Source organism: Saimiri boliviensis, chromosome 4, assembly GCF_048565385.1.
Source record: "Saimiri boliviensis isolate mSaiBol1 chromosome 4, mSaiBol1.pri, whole genome shotgun sequence".
NCBI classification, from domain to species: Eukaryota; Metazoa; Chordata; class Mammalia; order Primates; family Cebidae; genus Saimiri; species Saimiri boliviensis.
The window spans coordinates 162,445,853-162,469,460 of NC_133452.1; the positions used below are offsets into that span (position 1 = coordinate 162,445,853).

The following is a 23,608-nucleotide window of genomic DNA, read 5'->3' on the forward strand; positions in this document are numbered from 1 at the left end:
TACTTTAAGTGAGAGGACTACTGGGATGGGAAAAAAGGGTCCTTTTTGTAGCCTGATAGAAATGGGTTCACTTTGCTGAGTTTTTGCCGAAAGTCTTTTATATCCTCATGAGGATTCCAGAAGCCCAATGTCAAAAAGGAATCTCACACTTCATATGAGAAATCCATTTCCAAAGCTTCTGTGGAGTGGAAGGTGTTATTTAGAAAGGCTCTGGCACAGGTGTGGTGGCTCATGCCTTTAATCCCAGCACTTTGGGAGGCCAAAGGGGGGCACATCACCTGAGCTCGGGAGTCCAAGACCAGCCCAACCAATGTGGTGAAACCCCATGTCTACTAAAAATAACAAAAATTAGCTGGGTGTGATGGCATATGCCTGTAGTCCCAGCTTCTCAGGAGGCTGAGAAAGGAGGATTGCTTGAACCCGGGAGGCAGAGGCTGCAGTGAGCCAAGATCATGCCACTGCACTCCAGCCTAGGTGACAGAGGGACACTCTGTCCCCAACCCCCCCCCAAAAAAAAAAAAAAAAAAAGCACAGTCAACAGCACCTCTGAGATGCTTTTGGTGCAAAGCCTCCTGTGTTTCTATTTTACATGGAGACACTATGAGAACAGTCTGCTCGCCCTCTTTGGGTCTCTGCCTAGAAGCTGTGGGTCACTTTTTGTCTGTTCAGTGAATCTATGCACACCACTTGCCAGAACGTCTTTAAGAGTAACAGACTGTGTGAAAATGTTGGTGACATAAACCTGTGTGCAGGGTAAGTCGCTGTACACACAGTGGCCACGGTCTCCACCCATTCCCCATCAGGCACTACCTTCGTCGCTGTGGCTGGGGCCAGAATAAAACGCAGCCACGATTCCCTTCTGCTTCCCTCCGCCTGGGGCGAACGGGGAGCCAATCACCAGATCAGGCTCGCTGTCTCCATTCACATCCGCGGCCAGCAGAGTCCAGCCCAAGTTACAGTAGACGTCCTGAAGAAGAAACCAGGAAAGCACCTTTTACCCAGGCCTGGTGGCAGCTAGGATACAAGTCCCAGGTTTCTGCGCCTGACTGAAGTGGTCAACATACCTGGCAAGAGATGGTGATGTTAGGGGCAGAAGACATTCTTCCTTGCTTGGAACCAAAGTAGACATACACGGCACCCTAGATAAGGACAGACAGCACAGACATGAGGCGCTGGTGGTGACCCAAGAATCTTAAAGAGTGGCAAGACAGCACAGACTGACTCTGGGTCCAGGTATAGTGGCTGATGCCTATAATCCCAGTGCTTTGGGAGGCTGAAGTGGAAACACTGCTTGAGGCCAGGAGTTCAAGAGCAGACTGGACAACACAGTGAGACCCTGTGTCCACGGCAAATTGATGTCTTTTTTGTTTCTTGTTTTTTGATTGCCCATGCTGGAGTGCAACGGGGCAGTCTCGGCTCACTGCAACCTCCATCTCCCGGGTTCAAGTGATTCTCCTGCCTCAATCTCCCTAGTAACTGGGATTACAGGTGAATGCCAGCCACAACACCCAGCTAATTTTTGTATTTTTAATAGAGACAGGGTTTCACCATGTTGATCAGGCTGGTTTTGAAGCCCTGACCTCAGGTGATCCGACCATCTCAGCCTCCCAAAGTGCTGGGATGACAGGCGTGAGCCACCGCACTCAGCAAAAAATTGTTTTTTAAATTAAAGTGAGACCTTGTCAACTTATCACCACCCCTAATGACTAGGAACTTAATGACAGACAGAAACCCATCCTCTGCGTTGCTGCTGGGCTGAAAGGAATTTTTGTTTGTTTTTTGAGACGGTTTTGCTCTTGTTACCCAGGCTGGAGTGCAATGCACAATCTCGGCTCACTGCAACCTCCACCTCCGGGGTTCAGGCAATTCTCCTACCTCAGCCTCCTGAGTAGCTGGGATTACAGGCACGCGCCACCATGCCCAGCTAATTTTTTGTATTTTTAGTAGAGACGGGATTTCACCATGTTGACCAGGATGGTCTCGATCTCTTGACCTCGTGATCCACCCGCCTCAACCTCTCAAAGTGCTGGGATTACAGGCGTGAGCCACCGCGCCCGGCCCAGGAATTTTTTTAAGTCTGTCACTTCCATCAGACTATGAGAGTCCGCACTGCAGAAATGATGCTGTTTTCCTCTTTGCCTCCCCAGCGTCTGCTCAGGATCCTCCATACCAATTGTGCGGTGCACTTCCAGAGTGACTCACTCAGCTCTGTGCCCGCCTCGGGCCCAGCAGTTTCGGGCTCTCCCATGAAGCCTCCTGGGCTGCAGCCCCTTGTACCCATGGCACATCTGAATGCCAACATACCACATGTGTACCATCCGCCCGCCTGAGGATACAGGCTGAGCTGTTTTATTCCGTGTTATCAATCAGTTCCTCTTACACCCTGCCTGTCTCCATCCCCCTTCATTCTAGAAGCACTTTTTTTTCCATCATAAGCCATGTACTAGGTACACAATGGCAAGTAAGACCAATCTCTGCCCTCCTGAAAAGCGGGCACACAGGTCATTATGACACCCATGGTAGAAGGAGCTTTAACAGATCCAAGCACAGGATGCTGTGTGTGGACAAAGAAGCATCAGCCTCACCCAGAAGTTAGATGATACTTTTTGCAAGAAGTGGCAGGTCACTCCTTAAAAAAGACGGGAGAAGACGCTTTTCAAGCAGAGGAAACTGTACGAGCAAAGATCGCAGAGTCAGAGAGCCTGATGAGTTCAGGAAGTGACAGGCGCTGGCATGTCTAGAGATGGAGTGTGAGGAGAAGGGTGAGAGGGGAGCCTGAGCAGGACATCTGGCAGGCGGGAGCCCGTGGCCTCCGTGGTCACACGTGGCTCCTGGATGTGTGGGCCCTGCTATGGTATAAAGTCAGCCCTGTAGACCAGGGCCCAAGATCTCAGCAGCAACAGGCTTGGATCAGCATTTGAGGAAAGGTCCCGGGAAGTCACCTCCCTTCTGTGATAACCAGAAACTACAGATCAGCTGGGATTTCTGTCTCCCTTCACTGGCCTTCAGCATGGTGGGGGAGGGAAAAAAGAACAAAATACCTGGTGCAATTGGGAACCTACAGGGCCCAAATCGGGCCAGGGAGGCAGCAGCAGGTGCCACAAGGTAACTCAAGGTCACGGCAAGAACCCCGCAGGGGCCTGAGATTATCTACTAACAAATGCCCTGTCTGCCACACTGGCCGTCTGCTTCGCTCCAGAAGCTCCCCCTACCGTGGACCTCCCTCAGAGTCCCCCCACCCCCGCCCACCCCATTCTCCTCCAGCCCCACCCCAGCAGCAGCCTTACTCTGTAGGTGAGCTGGTCGGAGCCCACGGAGGGAGCGCCCACAGCCAGGTCAGGCACGCCGTCTTTGTTAAAGTCCAACACCGCCAAGGCCGAGCCAAACCGACCTGAGGGCTGAAGGGGCACAAGTTTACTTACCCTAGGCTGAGCCACGTCCTTGGAAACAGCGCTCCTGACTCCCAGGGTGCGGAGAGGTCTGGGGACCCCCATTGCCACCCAGAAGCCAGAGGTGCAGCAAGCTGTAACACGTCTACAACACATCAGGTAGGGAGCTCTGCCCTCAGCACATTTTCGGCATGTCTGTCTGCCTTCAGAAGCAGCAAAGATGCCAGAGAGCAGAGGGTGGAACTTACAAGTTCTAGGTTTGTCACAAACAGCCTCGTGTATGTTCTGACCCACATTAAGCACCAAACTTATCTTTGAAAGTATCTAAAATAGGCTGGGCCCTGTAGCTCACGCCTGTAATCCCGGCACTTCAGGAGACTAAGGCAGGTGGATCGCCTGAGGTGAGGAGTTCGAGACCAGCCTGGCCAACATAGTGAAACCCCGTCTCTACTAAAAATACAAAAATTAGCCGGGCGTGGTGGCAGGCACCTGTAACCCCAGCTACTCTGGAGGCTGAGGCAGGAGAATCGCTGGAACCTATGAAGCAGAGGTTGCAGTGAGCCAAGGTCGCACCAGTGCACTCCAGCCTGGGCAACAGAGCGAGACTCCATCTCGAAAAGAACAAGTATCTAAAATAACAATCATACAACATTAGCAACAGTAGCTAACATTTGTTGAATAGTCAGGATGCTCCAGAGCCATGCTGACCAAGGTGGGAGCCCCTAGCCAAACAGGACTGTTACATTTAAATTGAAAGTAATTAACATTAATTATAATTAAAAATTCAGTTTCTGGCCCTGCGTGGGCATGGTGGTGGGCGCCTGTAATGCCAGCTACTTGGGAGGCTGAGGCAGGAGAATTGCTTGAACCTGGGAGGCAGAGGTTGCAGTGACCTGATATGGCACCACTACACTCCACCCTGGGCGACAAAAGTGAAATTCCAACTCGAAAAAAAAATTAAATAATACAAATTCAGTTTCTCAGTTGCAATAGCCACATTTCCAATGTTGAGAGCCGGTGTTCTGTGTCTCCTTCACTGGCCAGCACAGCTACAGGACATTCCTGTAGTGCAGAAAGCCCTGCAGGACGGCGCTGCCGTAGACCCTGTTCTGAGCTGTTTAAACGGATTAGGGTGGAACTGCTAGCATCCTTTCACAGCTTACAGATGGGAAACTCAGTCTCTTCAGGGATACTCTTCTTCCCTGGCCTGACTTTCCACATCGTTCTCTTCCTACTGTCTGGAATCAGTCTAGACCTGAATGCAATTCATTCACAACTTATGTAACAATCAGCGGCCTTTCACACACAGTGGTGATTGCCACATAATGCATGAGCTCCACGACCCAGGTTCATTACTTATTGGCTAATCTCTCCACACCCGTGGACAATGGCATGTGTGAGTACTGCCCTTTCCTGTAAGGCAGAAACTTGATAAACAAGACACGCTAGGGCAGGATGGGAACCAGTAACTGGGGCCCTGCCAGTGAGAACTGGTTCATTGCAACACCATCAGCTGCACCATCCAGCCCAGCATTACAAGAGGAACAGAGAATTGTAAAGCAGGCGAGGCCTTGAGATACCTGTCCGAACCTTCATCGTGTAAATGAGGACACGGAGAGGCTCATCGAGGTCAGGGCCTGAGGGCGGGATTCCTATCCCTGGTCCATGCCTTTATCTTGCCATCTTTGAAATCATCTAAGATCATTCGGGGAGGAGGGCATGGAGCCACTGCCTTCCTCACCCAAGTGGTATTTGAGAGACTTTATCACCCACCGGCAGCAGCTGCCTCTCTCATTCCCTGTTCACACGTGCCCAAAGCTTTACACTTTGCACAACAGTATGATGGGGAAAGGCTTTGTAGAGAAGTAAGAAGCAACCGGATTAGATAGATTTATTTTGGAAATTTTTCATTTGGTGTCAGAAGGCTCTGCTAAATGCTGTCCCTCTGAGACTGTGACCTGATATACTGGCCAGTCCCTTACCTGTACGTGTTGAATTTAGAGCTCCTTTCATCAGAGCCCAAACTAGATCATAAACCATTGCTCTTATTTTTCAAAGTGTGTTCATGGCCAGGCATGGTGGCTCATGCCTATAATCCCAGCACTTTGGGAGGCTGAGGTGGGCAGATTGCCTGAGGTCGAGAGTTCAAGACGAGCCTTAGCAATATGGTGAAACCTCGTCTCTATAAAAAATACAAAAATTAGCCGGGCATGGCAGTGCGCACCTGTAGTCCCAGGTACTTGGGATACTGAGACAGGAGAATAACTGAAACCCAGGGGGCAGAGGTTGTAGTGAGCCAACATCACACCACTGCACTCCAGCCTGGCCAACAGACAGAGTGAGACTGCATCTCAAAAAAAAAAAAAAAAAAGCATGTTCAGGTGTGCCATCTTATTTTCTCTTGACAGGATTAACATCACAGCTAACGGTTAAGTGGCTTGCCTGGAAGAAGAATCCCAATGATTTGACCAGAGATCTAGGGTTCCTTCCCTGGCGCTTGACACTCAGAGAACGCAGTGCCAGGCCATTGTCACCAGAAGCCCTACCCTCGTCAGTGACTAGCAGCAGGGCTCTGTGTACCCCTCCTTATTGCTGTTACAAAAACTAATGCCTCTGCTGTTACAAACACTTTCCAGGAGCCTGGCATTCCTGGGAGGAATTAATGCCTGGACTCCACGAGCAACGTTTGTAATTACTGCAGGTTTTTTCAGAAGATGAACAACCACGTAGGACAAAATAACAAAAATCTAAAGAAAAGTCTGGCATTTAGTTAACAGTGATGGACCAAATGTTTTTATTTTTCATTTCTGACAAGTATACCATAATTATGTAAGATGTTGACGTAGGGGAAAATGAGTCAACAGTACATGGGAACTCTCTGAACTATCTTTATATCGTTTCTGTGAATCTCAAATTCTGGCCAGGCGCAGTGGCTCACGCCTGTAATCCTGGCACTTTGGGAGGCCAAGGCAGGTGGATTACCTGAAGTCAGGAGTTTGAGATCAGCCTGGCCAACACAGCAAAACTCCGTCTCTACTAAAAATACAAAAATTAGCCAGGCACGCTGGTGCACACCTGTAGTTCCAGCTTCTTGGGAGGCTGAGGCAGGAGAATTGCTTCAACCTGGGAGGCGGAAGTTGCAAAAAGCAGAGATCACACCACTGCACTCCAGCCTGGGTGACAGAGCAAGCGACTCCACCTCAAAAATAAATAAAATGCTTACAAAGTTTTACAAATCTCTACACTGTGTGTGTGTGTGTGTGTGTGTGTGTGTGTGTGTGTGTGTAAAGAGGTTTTATATTATCAAGAAATCACATCCCAACTGGCCACACAAAGCATTTCTCAACAGCATGTGTGTTTTAGGAAGGTATTAGAGTAATGCCAGAATAACAAACGATGTGAACATGCTTTTAAAAATAAAAAGCGATTTGCAATTGTACACTACCAGCTGTTTGTTACTGTAATTCTTCTTGTTACTAGTTACTCATCCTGGAGAATCTGCCACAAAATGCAAGCAGTGGCTACTGACCACTAGAAGAGAAGGCCTGAGATGGTGTCTCACCTGGAAGCCGTCAAGGATCCCGTGCGCCTCCTGGTCCAGGTCCAGGTCGATGGGGGGCAGGCCCAGGCCACTGCCGTAGAGAAGGTACACGCGCCCGACGTGGACGTGGCCGGGCCGGCTGTAGCCTGGTGCGCCCACCACGAGGTCGCCGTGCCCATCCTGGTTGAGGTCAGCTGAGGCCATTGCCCTTAGAGAAGTGAAAGGACCCGCCATGGTGCCCACTGAGCACGAGCGGTGAAGCTGTCGCCTGCTCCTTTCCCTCCCACAGCCCGGCACGTCAGCTTTCTCTCACTGGTTTTCCTTTCTACAGCTGAGCACGTTAACTTTCTCTCACTGACTTTGCCGCCCTGTGCTGACTGCTGTGATTATTTGCTTCTGAGGCTGTGTTGTTTGTGTGATTCAGTCTCATTCTTTAAGGGGAAAAATACAATACAAATGGACACATCAAGGCTTCTAAGCCTTGCTGGACCACACAACCTGAGAGGATGGAAAGTGTCCTCATGAAGCTTCCCACCCGACGTGTCAAACCGGGGCTTGCCCGAGAGCAGAGAGGAAATCCAGTCCAGCCGAGCCCCTCCAGCCCCTGCGCAGGCTGCTTTCTGATCTGCTCAACTCATTTCGGTGTGTTACCTGATCAAAGACAAGCCTGTGTGAAACAGACTATGCTTCTACCGTCGCCACACAGGCAGCTGCTACTGGGCCAGATCAAGTGTAGCAGAGGCTCCTAGATGAGATGCCACCAGCCACCAGTTACAGAGCTGGGTAAGCCGAGCCAAAGGTTCAGGTGCCACCAATGGGGCTGGAAAGACCGGATGTCACTTGTATATTCTAGGTCTTATCGCCACATAAAGAACAAATGGCAGAACCAAGGACAAATGCAAGAGTACTTGTTTAAGGCCGTGACGGCTCGTGGGAGCGACAGGGATGCCAGGGTGTCCATTGCGCTGTTCTCTGCACTCTGGAGGTTCAGTGCTGGGCAGTAATGGCCCTAGGGATGCTGCTGTGACTGGCTGTCCTTGTGTGGCTGCCAGCCCAGCAGGAGGCCCTTTGGATCTTTCAGGAAGGTAGCCAAGAAGAGCCATTACTCACAAGTGAACGACCAGTGAAGAGAGCATTCACCCCACCCCGCCCCCATCTCCCACACTAGAGCTGAATGCACAGAGGCTCCGAAAGGAAGGGCTATCAGGAATTTGTGCCGAGGAAGGGCAATGCCCTTTGGAATTAAGGGGTGTGATTTTTTTTTTAAAAAAAGCCTTCATTCACACCTCCAGAAAACAGTCACTTTTATGTACTTGGGCTTGGTTTTGCATGTTGTTGCTGTTTTGTTTTGATTTTATTTATTTATAGGGGGGGCTTAGCTTTGGTTGATTTTAAAATCAGAGGAATTCCTAACGTTCTCTTTATACAACTATCACAGTATATCAGCTTTTACCATAAGAAGTTATAATATTTAAATCACTACAGCAGCTATCTGCTTCCATGCTTCTAATGTTATTAGATTACAAAAGAAATCTGTAACAATATATCTCCAGGAACATCAGAGCTTTGCAAAAATTCCAGGAAATAAACCTTTACTGTTGTGATTTAGTAAACCAAAACATCCTTGTATTTAAACACATTTGACCAAATTTAAGGAGATCATTTCGTTGTTACAGTAACTTAACCCTTAAATTAATGCTTTTGGCCAGGCACGGTGGCTCATGCCCGTAAGTAATCCCAGCAATTTGGGAGGCTGAGGCAGATGGATCACTTGGCCTAGGAGTTTGAAACCAGCCTGGATGACAAAGCAAAACCCCATCTCTAGTACAGAAAACTTAATTTTTAAAATCAAATAAGTTAATGCTTTTGTTGATGATAAATTGATTGGCAAACAAGATGCTAACACGTGCCATTTAAAACCATTGCAAAGGGCTGAGCGCTGTGACTCATGCCTGTAATCCCAGTACCTTGGGAGGCTGAGCTGGGCGGATCACTTGAGCCCAGGAGTTTGAGATGAACTTGGCCAACATGGTGAAACCTCGACTCTACTAAAAATTCAAAAATCAGCCAGGTGTGGTGGCACACACCTGTAATCCCAGCTACTCGGGAGGCTGAGGCAGAGAATCCCTTGAACCCAGGAGGCGGACGTTGCAGTGAGCTGTGATCACGCCACTGCACTCCAGCCTGGGCAACAAAGTGAGACTCCGTCTCAAAAATTAAATTAAATTAAAAAACAGATGCATAATGACTGAATAAAATTAATACTGAAGCAAACATTCACAAGTGAGGTAAACTTACAACGTACCAGCCAAGCCTTGCATAAGGAAGCGACACGTAGTAAGATGCCAAGGGGCTGGAGACATGCTTCTGTGACAGCTGAGAGTCACCTGCGAACATGGTCCTGATGTTCCTTTCCAATGCCTTGTACATGAAGGACATCGAATCCTGAAATGAAAGAATCACACAGTCAAGATACATGGCATCATCAACAAAGCTACTGTTTCCTATCCAAAGAATTGGACGTGTATGAAGGAAGTGAGTTTTTACAAGTGCTAAACAATGAACATTAGTTTCCATCAGCAAATAAGATCACGTCGGACAGGCAGTTAGGAGAGTGCCTTATGCTAATGCTGAGGGATGGGAGAGTTACAGCCTGAGAGGCGGGGACCAGCATGCAGAGAAAGAATTCTCGCTGTCCCCCAGGCTGGAGGGCAGTGGTGCAATCTCAGCTGACTGCAACCTCCGCCTACTGGATTCAAGCAATTCTCCTGCCTCAGCCTCCCTGGCAACTGGGATTACAGGTGCGCACCACCACACACACCTAATTTATGTATTTTAGTAGAGAGGGGGTTTCACCACGTTGGCCAGGCTGGTCTCAAATTCCTGACCTTAAGCAAGCCACCTGCCTTGGCCCCCCAAAGTGCTTGGATTACAGGTGTGAGCCACTGTGCCTGGTGGACTAAAAATTTTTACAAGACAAGTCTGGCCAGGTGCAGTGGCTCACACCTGTAATCCTAGCACTTTAGGAGGCTGAGACAGGAGGATCACTTGAGCCTAGGAGTTTGAGACCAGTCTGGGCAACATGGTGAACCCCCATCTTGACAAAAAACATACAAAAAATTCGCTGGGTGTGTTGGAGCATACCTGTAATCCCAGCTACTCAGAAGACTGAAATGGGAGGATCACCTACACCCAGGAGTTTGATGTTGCAGTCAGCCGAGATCCCACCACTGCACTCCAGCCTGAGCAACAGAATGAGTCCCTGCCTCCACAGCAACAAAGACAAGTCCTTTCAATCTCCAACTAGAAACCTTTCTAAACAAACAAACTGGAGTCACACCAGGATGCCAAAGAAATCCTCCAAATCACACCCAAGTTGAGATGTGGCTGTTTTTGCGGCCAGGCAGGCGTGAGAGGTCACATGCACAGTGCTAGGAGCCATCTACCAGAGAATTAGGGGGACAGCAAGCCCGTCAGCTTCGGGTGCTGAATCGTTCTTAACGTGGTTACTGCAGAGACGACGACACAAACTAGAGTCACCCTGAGCAAGCTGGCCAGATACTAGATCTATCCAAGTTAAGGGGACATAACTCTGCATCTACCCGAGAGTGACATGAGACCAAACACAGCGTGCTGGGTCTGCTCAAAGCAGAGCACAGCCAGCTCACAGCATTAAGGCAGCCCGGATGGCGCAGGCTGAGGGAAACCACAGGCTCCGGGGCCCTTTCCGGCATGACTATGCCTTCTGCTTTGCCTACTCTAATCTCGCTGGCAGGCCATGCATAGATTGCCTCGTGCTAAAGCCCAGCTCTGACTTGCTCATTCATCCAGGAAGCAATTAATTAGCTCCTACTGTACGCCGGGCACCATGACAGACACTGCAAACATAAATTCTCTTCTTAGACAATTCATTTCTTTTCAAAGGAGAAAATCCAAACATGGCAAGACAAAATGACATGTGCTTTGATAGAGTCATGTCCCCCTGGTCTGGGACCAGCAACATCATTTAAGGAGGCCTGGGCAAAATTAAAACGTGCAGGCTTTTGTTAACAAATTATTAAGGCCAGGCGCGGTGGCTCACTCCTGTAATCCCAGCCCTCTGGGAGGCCGAGGCTGGTGGATCACGTGAAGTCAGGAGTGCCAGACCAGCCTGGCCAACATGATGAAACCTTATCTCTACTAAAAATACAAAAAGTAGCTGGGCACAGTGGTGGGCGCCTGTAATCCCAGCTACTCAGGAGGCTGAGGCAGGAGAATTGCCTGAACCCATGAAGCAGAGGTTGCAGTGAGCAGAGATGACGCCACTGCTCTCCACCCTGGGCTACAGAGCCAGACTCCGTCTCAGAAACAAACCAACAAAAACATTAAGAATTTTAAGGCAGTAACAGTGGAGCATTAAACCTAAACCAGTCCCATCCCCAATTCCCAGAGACCCCATTCACAAAGGTGTCTACACCCTTCTCCTGACATTAGGAGCCACCGCAACCCAATGCCTACCTCGCTTCCTAAGCCTCTCACAGTAGCTCGTATCCCTTGTCCTGTGTTCCAAGCAAGTAACAGTACTCAGATTTCCCAACACCTGAAACTTCCCCCACCCACTAACAGAAACGGACCCTCACTGATTAAATACTATCTACTGTCCAAGGCCTAACTCAAATGCCACCTCCTGTACGAACCCTTCTCTGTCTGACAGCTTTCAAGGTGAAGCTTTTCTCCTGGTTTTTTGTGAGACAGGGTCTCACTGTACACCCAGGCTGCAGTGCAGTGGTGCAACCTCTGCCTTCCAGGGTCAAGCAATCCTCCCACCTCAGCCTCCTTAACAGCCGAGACGACAAGTGCACACCACCATGCCCGCCTAATTTTTGGGTATTTTTTGCAGAGACAGGGTCTCATTATGTTACCCAGGCTGGTCTGAAACTCCTGCGCTCAAGCAATCCACCTGCCTTGGCCACTTCAAGTGCTGGGATTCCTGGCATGAGCCACGACGCCCACTCTCTGTGGTACCTAGCGAGCCCTCACCCCACCGCTGGCTGCAGTCTGCACTTGCCGGAGTCTGCTCACATCATGGTTAGTTTTGGATTTGTCACTCCTTTTAGATTGAAGTTGTCTAAGCATCAGGGTTCATGGGTCTTTCATTTGATATCCCCCCAGTAGAATGTCTTCACCTAACAGGTAGCTTCACTGATGGATTTCATACACAGTGGGGCTATGCACAGTGAGCCTTCAACACTGCGAACATCGCCGAGACGAAAGCCAAAGCAGGACTGGCCTGGGGGCCCAGGGTCATCCTTACTTGACAGAGGCCACTGAGGAGCACACTCAGGGCTTCTCCAGAACAAACCACCTATGGATGCCAAGAGTATCTGCTGGCCTGGCACATGTCTAAGCCCAGGCTGGAGTGCAGTGGCATAATCAGAGCGCACTGCAGCCTGGAACTCCCGGGCTCAAACGATCCTCCTACCTTGGCCTCCGAGGAGCTGTGACTACAGGCACAGCCATCACACCCCGCTAATTTATTTATTTTTTGTAGAGACAGGGCCTAGCTATGTTGCCCAGGTAAGTCTCAAATTCCTGGCCTCGAGCGGTCCTCCCACCTCAGCCTCCCAGCCACCACATCCCACCACAGGTAACTTTCCATGTACGAATAAACACCCAGGGTCTCTGGAAAACAAGACATCACAAGCAGCAGCATTCCTTTTTCTCAACGTGAGCAGGAAATTCTTACCGGGGTCCAGGAATCAACACTAAAGAACACTCCTCTTTCAGTATAGTTTATATTCCTCTCAGTATTTTTAATTAGGGATGTAGTGAAATTCCTGTGAAAATCATTTTTCTGCATTTTCGAGCTGCGGAGGAGAAAGAGGAACAAACTGGTTAAACTGAGAAAATAATTAACCCCTGAAAAACCGAGCTGAAGAATCCAGTCATGTTCGTCACAGGTCAAAAGACTACAAAATCCTAACATAGGAAGGCTGAAGGAGCAACACAGAGTCTAATTTTAGAAAAACCTTCATTTCACAAAGTCTTTTAGTAAATACATTTCTAAGGCTTAAAATCCTATCCTTAGAAAAATATTTCATATAATCTCAGACCTCCAGGGTAGGAGTAAAAGGCCTCAATTCTTTCCAGATTATGAAAAAATTAAAGGTATTTCAGTATTTCACATAAAAGGGTAAGAAACAGGTATCAGCTGGTGGTGAACTGGTATACTTTTTGTTTGAGACAAAGTCTCGCTCTGTCCCCCAGCCCAGCGTGCAGTGGTGATCTTGGCCCACTGCCACCTCTGCCTCTGGGTTCAAGCAATTCTCCTGCCTCAGCCTCCGAGTAGCCTGGGACTACGGGCATGCACCACCATGCCCAGCTAATTTTTTTGTATTTTTAATGGAGACAGAGTTTGGCCATGTTGGCCAGGCTGGTCTCAGACGCCTGAGCTCAGGTGATCTGTCCACCACAGCCTCACAAAGTGCCGGGATTACAGGCAAGAGCCACTGACCCAGCGGGCATACTGATTTATCTTCAAAGACATGCTAGAAATGAAGATAAAAATACATTTCCACATTTAGAGATGTCAGCCAGCCGTAAGGCAGAGGACTGGAGGACTCAGAGAGGCTTCGGAAATGACAGAAGCGGGGAGTAGACCAAAGCCATAAGTGACGGGGCCCTGGCCAAGCCGCCAGCTAGTGTCACGGCTCTAGCAACCTGAAGGTGGCAAGCCTAACCTAAAGGTGTTCAATGTGATTAACAAACAACACAACTCGGTTAAATGAATAGTTTGCTAGAAAAAAACGAACTCACCCAATTCAAATAAAACAACGAGGACTTCACTGAAACCTTTCTGTGTAATTTTCATTCTTTCAAAGTGCTGATCATTCTACTCAGTACCTTTCATTGCAATACTCTGTATTTGAGTATCCAACTCTCGATCATCCTCAAAGACCTCAGGTAAGCCAACCTCCTGCTCCCAGGACAGGATGCCCTGTTGCAAATCCCCAGAATGCCTTGCATTTTTCTTCCTAACACTTACTGATGGCCACCATTACTCGTTCAGTGCCTATCTACCTGCCAGGCCATAGAGCTGAGAGCAGGAACTGTTTCCGTCTTGTTCACAATGGCATCTCTAGTGTCTGGCAGTTCCTGGCACCTAGTGATTAGTAAATACGATCGTAATGATATCTCTAGTATCTAACCAGTTTCTGGCACCTACTGATTAATATTTTATTACTTGTATTATTTTGGTATATTAATATACATATATTTATAATAACATTATTCAATGAATGCATAAATGACTGGTGGTTGGTGCTTTACTCCAGCAGGAAATATCATTTCCTAAAATACGAGGTGGGCCAGGCATGGTGGCTCATGCCTGTAATCCCAGCACTGTGGGAGGTACGAAGTCAGGAGATCGAGACCATCCTGGCCAACATGGGGAAACCACATCCCTTCCAAAAATGCAAAAAAAAAAAAAAACCTAGGTGTGGTGGCATGCGCCTATAGTCCCAGCTATTCAGGAGGCTTAGGTAGGAAAATGGCTTGAACCTGGGAGGCGGAGGTTGCAGTGAGCCAAGATAGCGCCACTGCACTCCAGCCTGCAGACAGAGCAATACTCCACCTCAAAAAGAGAAAGAAAAAGAAAAAACCAGATCTCTGGCCCTTACTACAAAGGGCTTCTCCCCACACTGTCTCACTGATAAACACATTTTCATGGTGAAATCTGGATAAAATGTATGCGTGCGACAATAATATTGATAGTTGTAATACCAACTCCATTTCTTTTTTTTTTTTCTCAGACAGGGTCTCATTCACCCTGTTGCCTAGGCTGGAGTGTACTGGCGTGGCCTCGGCTCACTGCAGTCTCAACCTCCTAAGCTCAAGCAATCCTCCTGCCTCAGCCTCCCAAGTGGCTGGGACTACAGGCACACACCACCACACCTGGCTAGTTTTCTTCATTTTTTGTAGGTACAGGGCTCTCACTATGTGGCCAAGGCTGGTCCTAAACACCTGGACTTAAGGAATCCTCCTGTCTCAGCCTCCCAGAGGGCTAGGATTACAGGTATGGGCCACTGTGCCCAGCCACTACCATTTAATGAGCAACTCACTCTGTGCTAATTGCTTGACATCCACCATTGTGTAATTCTGGGAGTGTTGATGTGTTTTTTCTGTTTTGCAAGAGGAGGAAGCTACAGCTCCAAAATTCAAGCAGCTAGTTTAAAAATCACATAGCTCTAAGTGGCAAATCTGGAATTTGAACCTACAACAGTCTCTCTACCTATCCCCTGTTGTCAGCCTCTACAGGGCACCCCCTCGAGGTGAGATATACTCTTTCTATGAACAATTTTGGAATCCACTTACCCCTGGGTGTGGTTTTGCTGGCCGCCACATGCGATGAATAGAGGGTTCTCAGGTAGGCTGCAGTCACTGGGGAGACAGTCAAATGAGTTAGACATTCGTCTACTTCTTCACGAGCATGAATTTTACCAAGAATCGGGCATGTGCTTCAACCACCTCCCAAAGGTTTGAAGTCTTCATTATCGCCGGGCACAGTGGCTCACGCCTGTAATCCTAGCAGTTTGGGAGGCTGAGGTGGGGGGATCACCTGAGGTCAGGAGTTCAAGACCAGCCTGGCCATCATGGTGAAACCCCATCTTTAAGGAAAATGGTAATAATAAAGTGTTCTTTATCTAGCCATACAGGACCAGTTAAGAGCCCATATTCTCCCAGAGAGGGTGAAGAGGCTGACAGCTGTCACTATCGTGGTACGCTGCCAGTCACCCCAGACTTAGCCTTTCTCTTCCCTCCCCACCCCACCTGCTAAGCTGCTCCATGCTAACATGAGATGTCTCAATTTGAGACTGTAATAAAAACTGGCTCCCAATTATGCCACCTTCTGCCCAATTATGCACATTTATGCCTATATGACTGCATTTCTCAATTTCATTTCTTTAAAAAATTCCAGCTGGGTGCGGTGGCTCACACCTGTAATCCCAGCACTTTGGGAGGCCGAGGCGGGTGGATCACGAGGTCAAGAGATGGAGACCATCCTGGTCAACATGGTGAAATCCCGTCTCTACTAAAAATACAAAAAAAAGCTGGGCATGGTGGCGCGTGCCTGTAATCCCAGCTACTCAGGAGGCTGAGGCAGGAGAATTGCCTGAGCCCAGGAGGCGGAGGTTGCGGTGAGCCGAGATCGCGCCATTGCACTCCAGCCTGGGTAATGAGAGTGAAACTCTGTCTCAAAAAAAAAAAAAAATTCCATAAATTCAGCAATTAAATAGCTAATGAAGGATGCCCTTTCACAAGTGAAAAAGCTTCTGAGAATGCAAAAGGTAAAAACTCTTCCCATTAGAGGCTCTCCCCCAGCACTGAACGGAAGCATTGAGGGAGTATTAACGTCAGAGAAGATTCTGGAATGAAGCCCATCTTCAGAAGATGCCTATGGAGGTCACTGAAGGAGGCTACAGTAATGCAAAGTCACGTGGAGTGGAGGTGTGAGGAACATTAGGTGCTGAAAAAGAAATTCCACAAAGGGGGTGGGAAAAAGCTGATGGCCAACTTTTCCTACCGAAACATTTCTCTGGCCAACTTTGAGCTGCGGAGAAGGTTCTCTCTTTGAACCTTTGCTCCTCCGTCCCAGGGTGCAGAAGGCGGTCTCACAACATCAGCACTATACTTTCAAATAGACTTTGAGGTGAGCAGAGTTCTGGCGGGGATCGCGACTGCCACTATTTCATTGCTTCTTTAGGAAAATATGCCGTAAGTTCCTAATAACCTAAGAGCGGTGTGGAAGATCATCTAGCACTGGTAAGCTGGGAAATGCCGTCAGTAAGAACATAAAACATTTAGCTTTTCCTTTCTCTTATGAATTTATTTGTGTTGCCTCTTTTTGGAGACTTCGCTGAATTTCCCACAAATATTCATAAATTCTCACCAATCTTTCTTTGCAGATGTATGCAAAGAATCAAACAGCTCACGAAATTCTAAACCTTGGTAAATTAGAACAGGGATCAAGAGATAAGAAGTATGTTATTTCTCAATTTCTTTTCCTAATGAAAGAGTCAGGTCTAGCTACACATTTTCCTTAGCTATTTGGAGAACCAAACCAAACACGAACCCCAAAAAGTGTTTCCCAGTTTGGATGATACAAAACAAGTAATTGCAGGGCCATCACTCAAACATGCCCATCTGTTATGAATCTTTCCAATGTCAACTTTGCTGCCTTCTAAGCATAATTATAATAGTAACCAACACTTCGTACGCGCTTACTCTATGCTAAACCCTTACCTGACTGATCTAATCTACTCCTCACAAAAATTCTATGATAAAAATAGTATTCCTGTCTCAATCTCATAGGTGAGGAAGTAAGATTTCGGAAAGTTTAGCAGCTTGCCCCAGATAACTCAGCAGTGAGTGGCAGGTCTCTTAAATTCTCTACAACCATGGCAGCATGCACCTAGAAGCCACGTCCACACAAGGAGAGCTTGGCGATTTTAGGTGAGGTTTATTTCACTATTAGAAATGGCATTCATAAGAGATTGCTACCCCTGCCAAACTGTGACTCATTGAGTCTTAGAAACCAGTTTATTATGTAGCAAGCGGAGGTCGAATCTGCCATCGAATGGAATTGTGTTTCAAATCAGCACAATATATAATCATGGATAGCGTTGTTTGGATGCCGGCACATGTTTGTAGGGGTGAGGGAGCCTTATCCAGTGTAACATTCGGATGTCTGCCTCTGGAGGTCACTCCCACTCATCAACAGCCAACCCTGCTACGATCCTGACCCGGAGCACTCTCCCAGGCACAGGACCTGCCCAGAGAACCTCTTTCCTACTGCTGGTGGTACGCCCTGAGGCCCCCGCTCTGCCCCATGCCGCTTGGGGGGCTGCCCTCTGTTTCCTAGCCACACCCACATCTGCACCTGCTTCGGGTCAGCAGTGGGAAGACACTGCAGGTCCAACAGGACAGTCAGAAAGGGGTTCTCGGGGCCGGGCGCGGTGGCTCACGCCTGTAATCCCAGCACTTTGGGAGGCCGAGGCGGGTGGATCACGAGGTCAAGAGATCGAGACTGTCCTGGTCAACATGGTGAAACCCCGTCTCTACTAAAAACACAAAAAATTAGCTGGGCATGGTGGCGCGCGCCTGTAATCCCAACTACTCAGGAGGCTGAGGCAGGAGAATTGCCTGAACCCAGGAGGCGGAGGTTGCGGTGAGCCGAGATCGCGCCATTGCACTCCAGCCTGGGTAACAAGAGCGAAACTCCATCTCGGGGTGGGGGGGTGGGTGGAAAGAAAGGGGTTCTCTAGGCTGGGTGTGGTAGTTCATGCCTGTAATCCCAGCACTTTCGGAGGCAGAGGCGGGTAGATCACTTGAGGTCAGGAGACCGAGATCAGCCTGGCCAACCAACATGGCGAAACCCCCTATCTACTAAAAATACCAAAATTAGCCGAGCACAGTGGTGCATGCCTGTAGTCCCGACTACTCAGGAGGCTGAGGCAGGAGAATCGCTTGAACATGGGAGGCAGAGGATGCAGTCAGCCAAGATTGTGCCATTGCACTCCAGCTTGGGTGACAGAAAGAGACCCTGTCAAAAAAAAAAAAAAAAAAAAAAAAAGAAAGGAAGAAAAAGAAAAAGAAAGAAAAGAGAAAAAAGAAATAGGTTCTCTAGCCAGGCGTGGTGGCTCACACCTATAATCCCAGAACTCTGGGAGGCCGAGGTAAGTGGGTTGCTTGATCTCAGGAGGTAGAGACCAGCCTAGGCAACATGGTAAAACCCCGTCTCTACCAAAAATACAAAAAATTAGCTGGATGCAGTGCCATGAGCCTGTGGTTCCAGCTACTTGAGGCTGAGGCTTGAGAATCACTTGAGCCCAGGAGATGGCCCGTTCACCCAGGCTGGAATGCAGTGGCGTATTTCAAGTGAGATCATGCCACTGCACTCCAGCCTGGGTGACACAGCAAGACCCCATCTCAGAAACAAAAAACACACGTGCTCTTCAAAAAAGAAAGAAAGAAAGAAGAAAGAAATTAGATAGCAGAGGAGCATTAGCTTCCTCTGATCTAGGGGTAGGGTAAGTCTCTGAGAGTCTAATGACCTACTATAGCTACAAGTGGGGAGAATCGCAGCCTACCTGATATGTATTTGGGCTGAGCTTCTGATTTACACTTGTTCTGAGCATGCTTAGGAGAAAAGGCACTGCAGGTTCAGCAGCTGTCCCATCTGGGCTCGATGCCAAATTTCAACAGAATGTTTCACAAACGCATTTATTTCTTATTTTATTTTGGAGCGTGTGTTGGAGGGCGTGTAGCTATGGCTCTGTTTGCTTCTGTTTTTTTTTAGTATTAGATGAGGTATCCTTTGACACCCTCAAACCCGAGAGCGTAGTCAGGATAGAGAACTGTGTCACCACACTCTTGTTGCTGTCTACAGCAAGATCACAGCCACTCTGGCGCCTGCGGAGACCTGGCACTCCAGCCCTCAATATGAGTTTTTCCAAAATAAACAAATGGAGGCCGGGTGCGGTGGCTCACACCTGTAATTCCAGCACTTTGGGAGGCCAAGGCAGGTGGATCACTTGAGGCCAGGAGTTTGAGACCAGCCTGGCCGCTGGAGTGAAACTCCATCTCTACTAAAAATACAAAAAGCAGCCATGCATGGTGGTGCAAACCTGTAGTCCTAGCTGCTTCGGAGGCTGCGGCATGGGAATCCCTTCCACCCAGGAGACAGAGGTTGCAGTGAGCCAATATTACGACATTGCACTCCAGCCTGAGCAACAGAGCAAGACTCTGTCTCAAAAAGAGAGAAACAAATGGAGCATGAGCCATTTCTCGCAGACCCCAAATTCTGCAATATCTATTTCTAAAACAGGAGCAATATCAACCAAGCCAAGCAGATGGGAACCAGTCAGGTTTGGAAGATGACTCGGTTTCCATTCTTTCCCTCTTTGAATAGGTTAGGAAACCACTTCACGAGACTTTTTGTTTTGTTTTCTTTTGATGTGATCAGTTGAAAAACCTGAGAGTTATGTCGGGGCCTGAGGTACAAAAGGAAGGGAGTGATTGGTATTAGAAATGGCATAGTAATTCACCTGGTCCCATTCTCCAACATGAAGCTTGTGAGATTGTAAATATTCGTGGACCAAAACGCCATATCATCCAGTCCTCCAAGAAAATACTCTTGGAATTGTTCCACCAAAAACGGGGACTTTGTAGAGTAACTGGGATATAGCTAGGCAGAGAAAAGGAAGCATAAATAAATTAATATAGTACTATAGCTGGTACCTTTACCATCCTTTAAGATTTAGGAGAATGACGCCTTTACCTTGGAAACAGCCAGCATCTCACCGTACCTGCAACATAAGCAGTAATTTTGACTTGTGAGTTGCAGTTTCTAACAGAGAAATGAAGCAAATAATGAAGAAAAAGTTTCATCCACCCATATCCACTGTCAGGCAACTGCCTTTCAATAAGCAGAACCCGTAAATCCAAAATCCAGTCTCAGGAAAGTAAAACATAAAAACTGCTAAGGAAGTCACAACAAAATCAGTTGCACACTGTCCTCCGAGTTCTACTTACATTTCTAAGAACTGGATATGTGCACAGTCAACAATTACATGTTCGGTGATGACTCTCCGACCATAGAGTTTCTCATAAATTCCCAGTAAGTCTTTGACTGGCACATACCTGAAAAACGCAGAATAAAATAAGAGTTGTTTTGATTCTGAAGCTGAAAATAATAGTCACAACAACTGCAGCTAACAGTTGCTCCATGATTATTTTGTGCCAGACACCATATAAAAGTCTTTACATGCGCTAATTATTTAATCCTAGCAGTGATCTCAGGTGGTTAGTACTGTCGTATCCCACTGTACATAAGAAGAAATTATTAAGGGCAAGAAAAGCTAACCAATTTGCCCAATGACGCAGAGCCAACAACTGGTAGCTTCATCAGATATTTATGTAGGTATACAGATCGGAAACTAACTATAAAGTGCAAAAAGAGTGCTTAATTTTGTCAATTCAGAGCTCAAGAGGTAATTTAACCTATTTTCATCCTTTCAAGTTGAATTATTCCCAAGAATTATAAACACCATTACAAAAATGCCTCCTCACTCTGACATCTTAATTTCACAGTATACAAAGTATACAAAAAAAGTATGCAAAGAATAAAAGTATTGTGAAAGGGAAATTAATCTCAGGACCCCCAAATCACTAAGCTAAAGGGAAAAAAAAAAGCCCAGCTGGGAACCATGTAGGGCAAACCTGATTCCCAAACGATTTCTAAGATTGCTACAAAGATTAAAAGCTCCGTATTTCCTCACAATTTACCCAGAAGGAAATTCCTGTGGACAAAAGACAGACAGAACTCCAAAGTCATCCCTCTGCTCCCCTCAGACAAAGGTATATCTGATTGCTTCCTCTGCCTAACTGTTTCACTAAGCCAGCCTAAGACGTAAGTGACACTATTCCCGTAAACTGCGTATTCGTGAAAGGCTAATCGGAAACCGGAAGAATGTCTCTTATCTACCTGACCTGGAAGCCTCCTGCTCGCTTTGAGTTGTCCCATCTTTCTGGGATGAACTAATGGACATTTTACCATTTTTTTTTTTTTTGAGATATTGTCTCACTCTGTCACCCAGGCTGGAGTGCAGTGGGGCAATCTCAGTTCAAACAAGTGGCCTATAAGGGGACTGAACCCATGACACTGATGTCATCAGCACCATGATCTAATTGATTGAGCTAACCAGCCAACAGCCGTTTCACATATATTGATTGACCCCAGGTCTCCCTAACACGTATAGGGAACGAAGCTGTGCTCCGACCGCCTTGGGTACATGTTGCCATCAGGACGCCCTGAGGCTGTGTCATGGGTATGTCCTTAATCTTGGAAAAACAGACTTCCTAATTTGATTGAGACTTGTCTCCAGTGCTTCTTGGTTTACAGTATAAAGCAATGAAAACAATTCTCAATCAGGCTTTTGGTTCACAAATATTAGTTCAGTTGGAAAGAGCAGCATTTAAAAATCAGATTTATACTGAATCATCTTTTAATTTAAAAATCCTCAGAATAAGCAAGCTAAAAATCACAACCAGTAAAATCTCATCTTAGTAGGTTTCTTTTAGGAGGTAAAAGAAAGAAACAATGGAGAGATTCATTTTTTAAGAGCAGCACTGGAATGGCATTCCCAATAAAAATAGCTTAAAAGGCTAGACAAAATAACAGAAAATATTTTTTTAAATGCATCACCAGGCTAGCAGGACAGCAGAAATTTTTCTAAGGCCAAAAACAACTGGACAGAAAACCGTGAGAGGTGAGCAAATGGGACAATCAGCTTTTGCCGAGGACATGTGCCACACCCTACACTGTAGAGTGGAACCTCGCTCTATCGCCCAGGCTGGAGCAGTGGCATGTTCTCAGCAGCTCTTAACCCGAGCCTACCTATTCTAGCAACATGGAATATCACCAAACACAACCAGTGTAACTCCTGTCGTATCTGATAAAGCAGACTTTAATGCGATGCAGCAACTATTATTAGAGATAAAGACGGTTTCTGCATCACAACAAAAAGCTCAATTCACAAGATATCCTTTTGACATTGAATGTACCTAACAATGTATCTTCAAAATATATATACTAAAACAAACTTTGACACAACTATAAGAAACTGAAAAATCTACTACCCTCATGGGGAAAATTTTTTAAACTAATTTATTTCATAATCAGTAGATCACTGTTGGTGGGAGTGTAAATTAGTTCAACCATTGTGGAAGATAGTGTGGAGATTCCTCAAGGGTCTAGAACTAGAAATACCATTTGACCCAGCAATCCCATTACTCAGTATACACCAGAGGGATTATAAGTCATTCTTCTAGAAAGACATTTGTAGCTGGGCACTGTGGCTCATGCCTGTAACCTCAGCACTTTCGGAAGCCAAAGCGGGCAGATAACCTGAGGTCAGGAGTTCCAGACCAGCCTGACCAACATGGAGAAACCTCGTCTCTACTAAAAAATACAAAATTAGCTGGGCGTGGTGGCACATGCATATAATCTCAGCTACTCAGGAGGCTGAGGCAGGAGAATCACTTAAACCTGGGAGGCAGAGGTTGCAGTGATCCAAGGTCGTACCATTACACTCCAGTCTGGGCAACAAGAGCAAAAAACTCTTGTCTCAAAAAATAAAAAATAAAACACAGGCACACGTATGTTTATTACAGCACTGTTCACAATAGCAAAGACTTGGAACCAACCCAGATGCCCATTAAAGACAGGCTGGATAAAGAAAATGTGGCCCTTATACACCATGGAATACTATGCAGCCATAAAAAAGGATGAGTTCACGTCCTTTGCAGGGACATGGATGAAGCCAGAAACTAGCATTCTCAGCAAAGTAACCCAAGAACAGAAAACCAAACACCACATGTTCTCACTCATAAGTGGGAGCTGAACAGCGAGAGCACATGGACACAGGGAGAGGAGTATCACATAGCAAGGCCTGTCGGATGTGGGCGACTAGGGGAGGGATAGAATTAGGAGAAATACCTAATGTAGATGACAGGGTGATGGATACAGCAAATCACCATGGCTCCTGTATTCCTAGGTAACAAACCGGTACATTCTGCACATGTACCCCAGAACTTAAAACATAATAAATTTAAAAACAAAAAAGTGGGCCAGGTGCGG

The 23,608-nt window shown here is 47.2% G+C and overlaps 1 protein-coding gene across 2 annotated transcripts in view; it reads right to left on the reverse strand.

Moving 5' to 3' along the window:
- Positions 1 to 23,608, reverse strand: part of GPLD1 (glycosylphosphatidylinositol specific phospholipase D1) — a 69,376-nt gene that overhangs the window by 22,194 nt on the left and 23,574 nt on the right. For both annotated transcript variants that reach the window (XM_074398518.1, XM_003927301.3), the window contains 10 exons: positions 20,503 to 20,610; positions 20,249 to 20,276; positions 20,016 to 20,155; positions 15,283 to 15,348; positions 12,656 to 12,776; positions 9,236 to 9,375; positions 6,952 to 7,138; positions 3,288 to 3,398; positions 1,065 to 1,139; positions 811 to 967 (listed from right to left, as the gene is read on the reverse strand). In XM_074398518.1, coding sequence (XP_074254619.1) covers positions 811 to 967; positions 1,065 to 1,139; positions 3,288 to 3,398; positions 6,952 to 7,138; positions 9,236 to 9,375; positions 12,656 to 12,776; positions 15,283 to 15,348; positions 20,016 to 20,155; positions 20,249 to 20,276; positions 20,503 to 20,610 — 1,133 coding nt within the window. The remainder of the gene's footprint in view (positions 1 to 810; positions 968 to 1,064; positions 1,140 to 3,287; positions 3,399 to 6,951; positions 7,139 to 9,235; positions 9,376 to 12,655; positions 12,777 to 15,282; positions 15,349 to 20,015; positions 20,156 to 20,248; positions 20,277 to 20,502; positions 20,611 to 23,608) is intronic.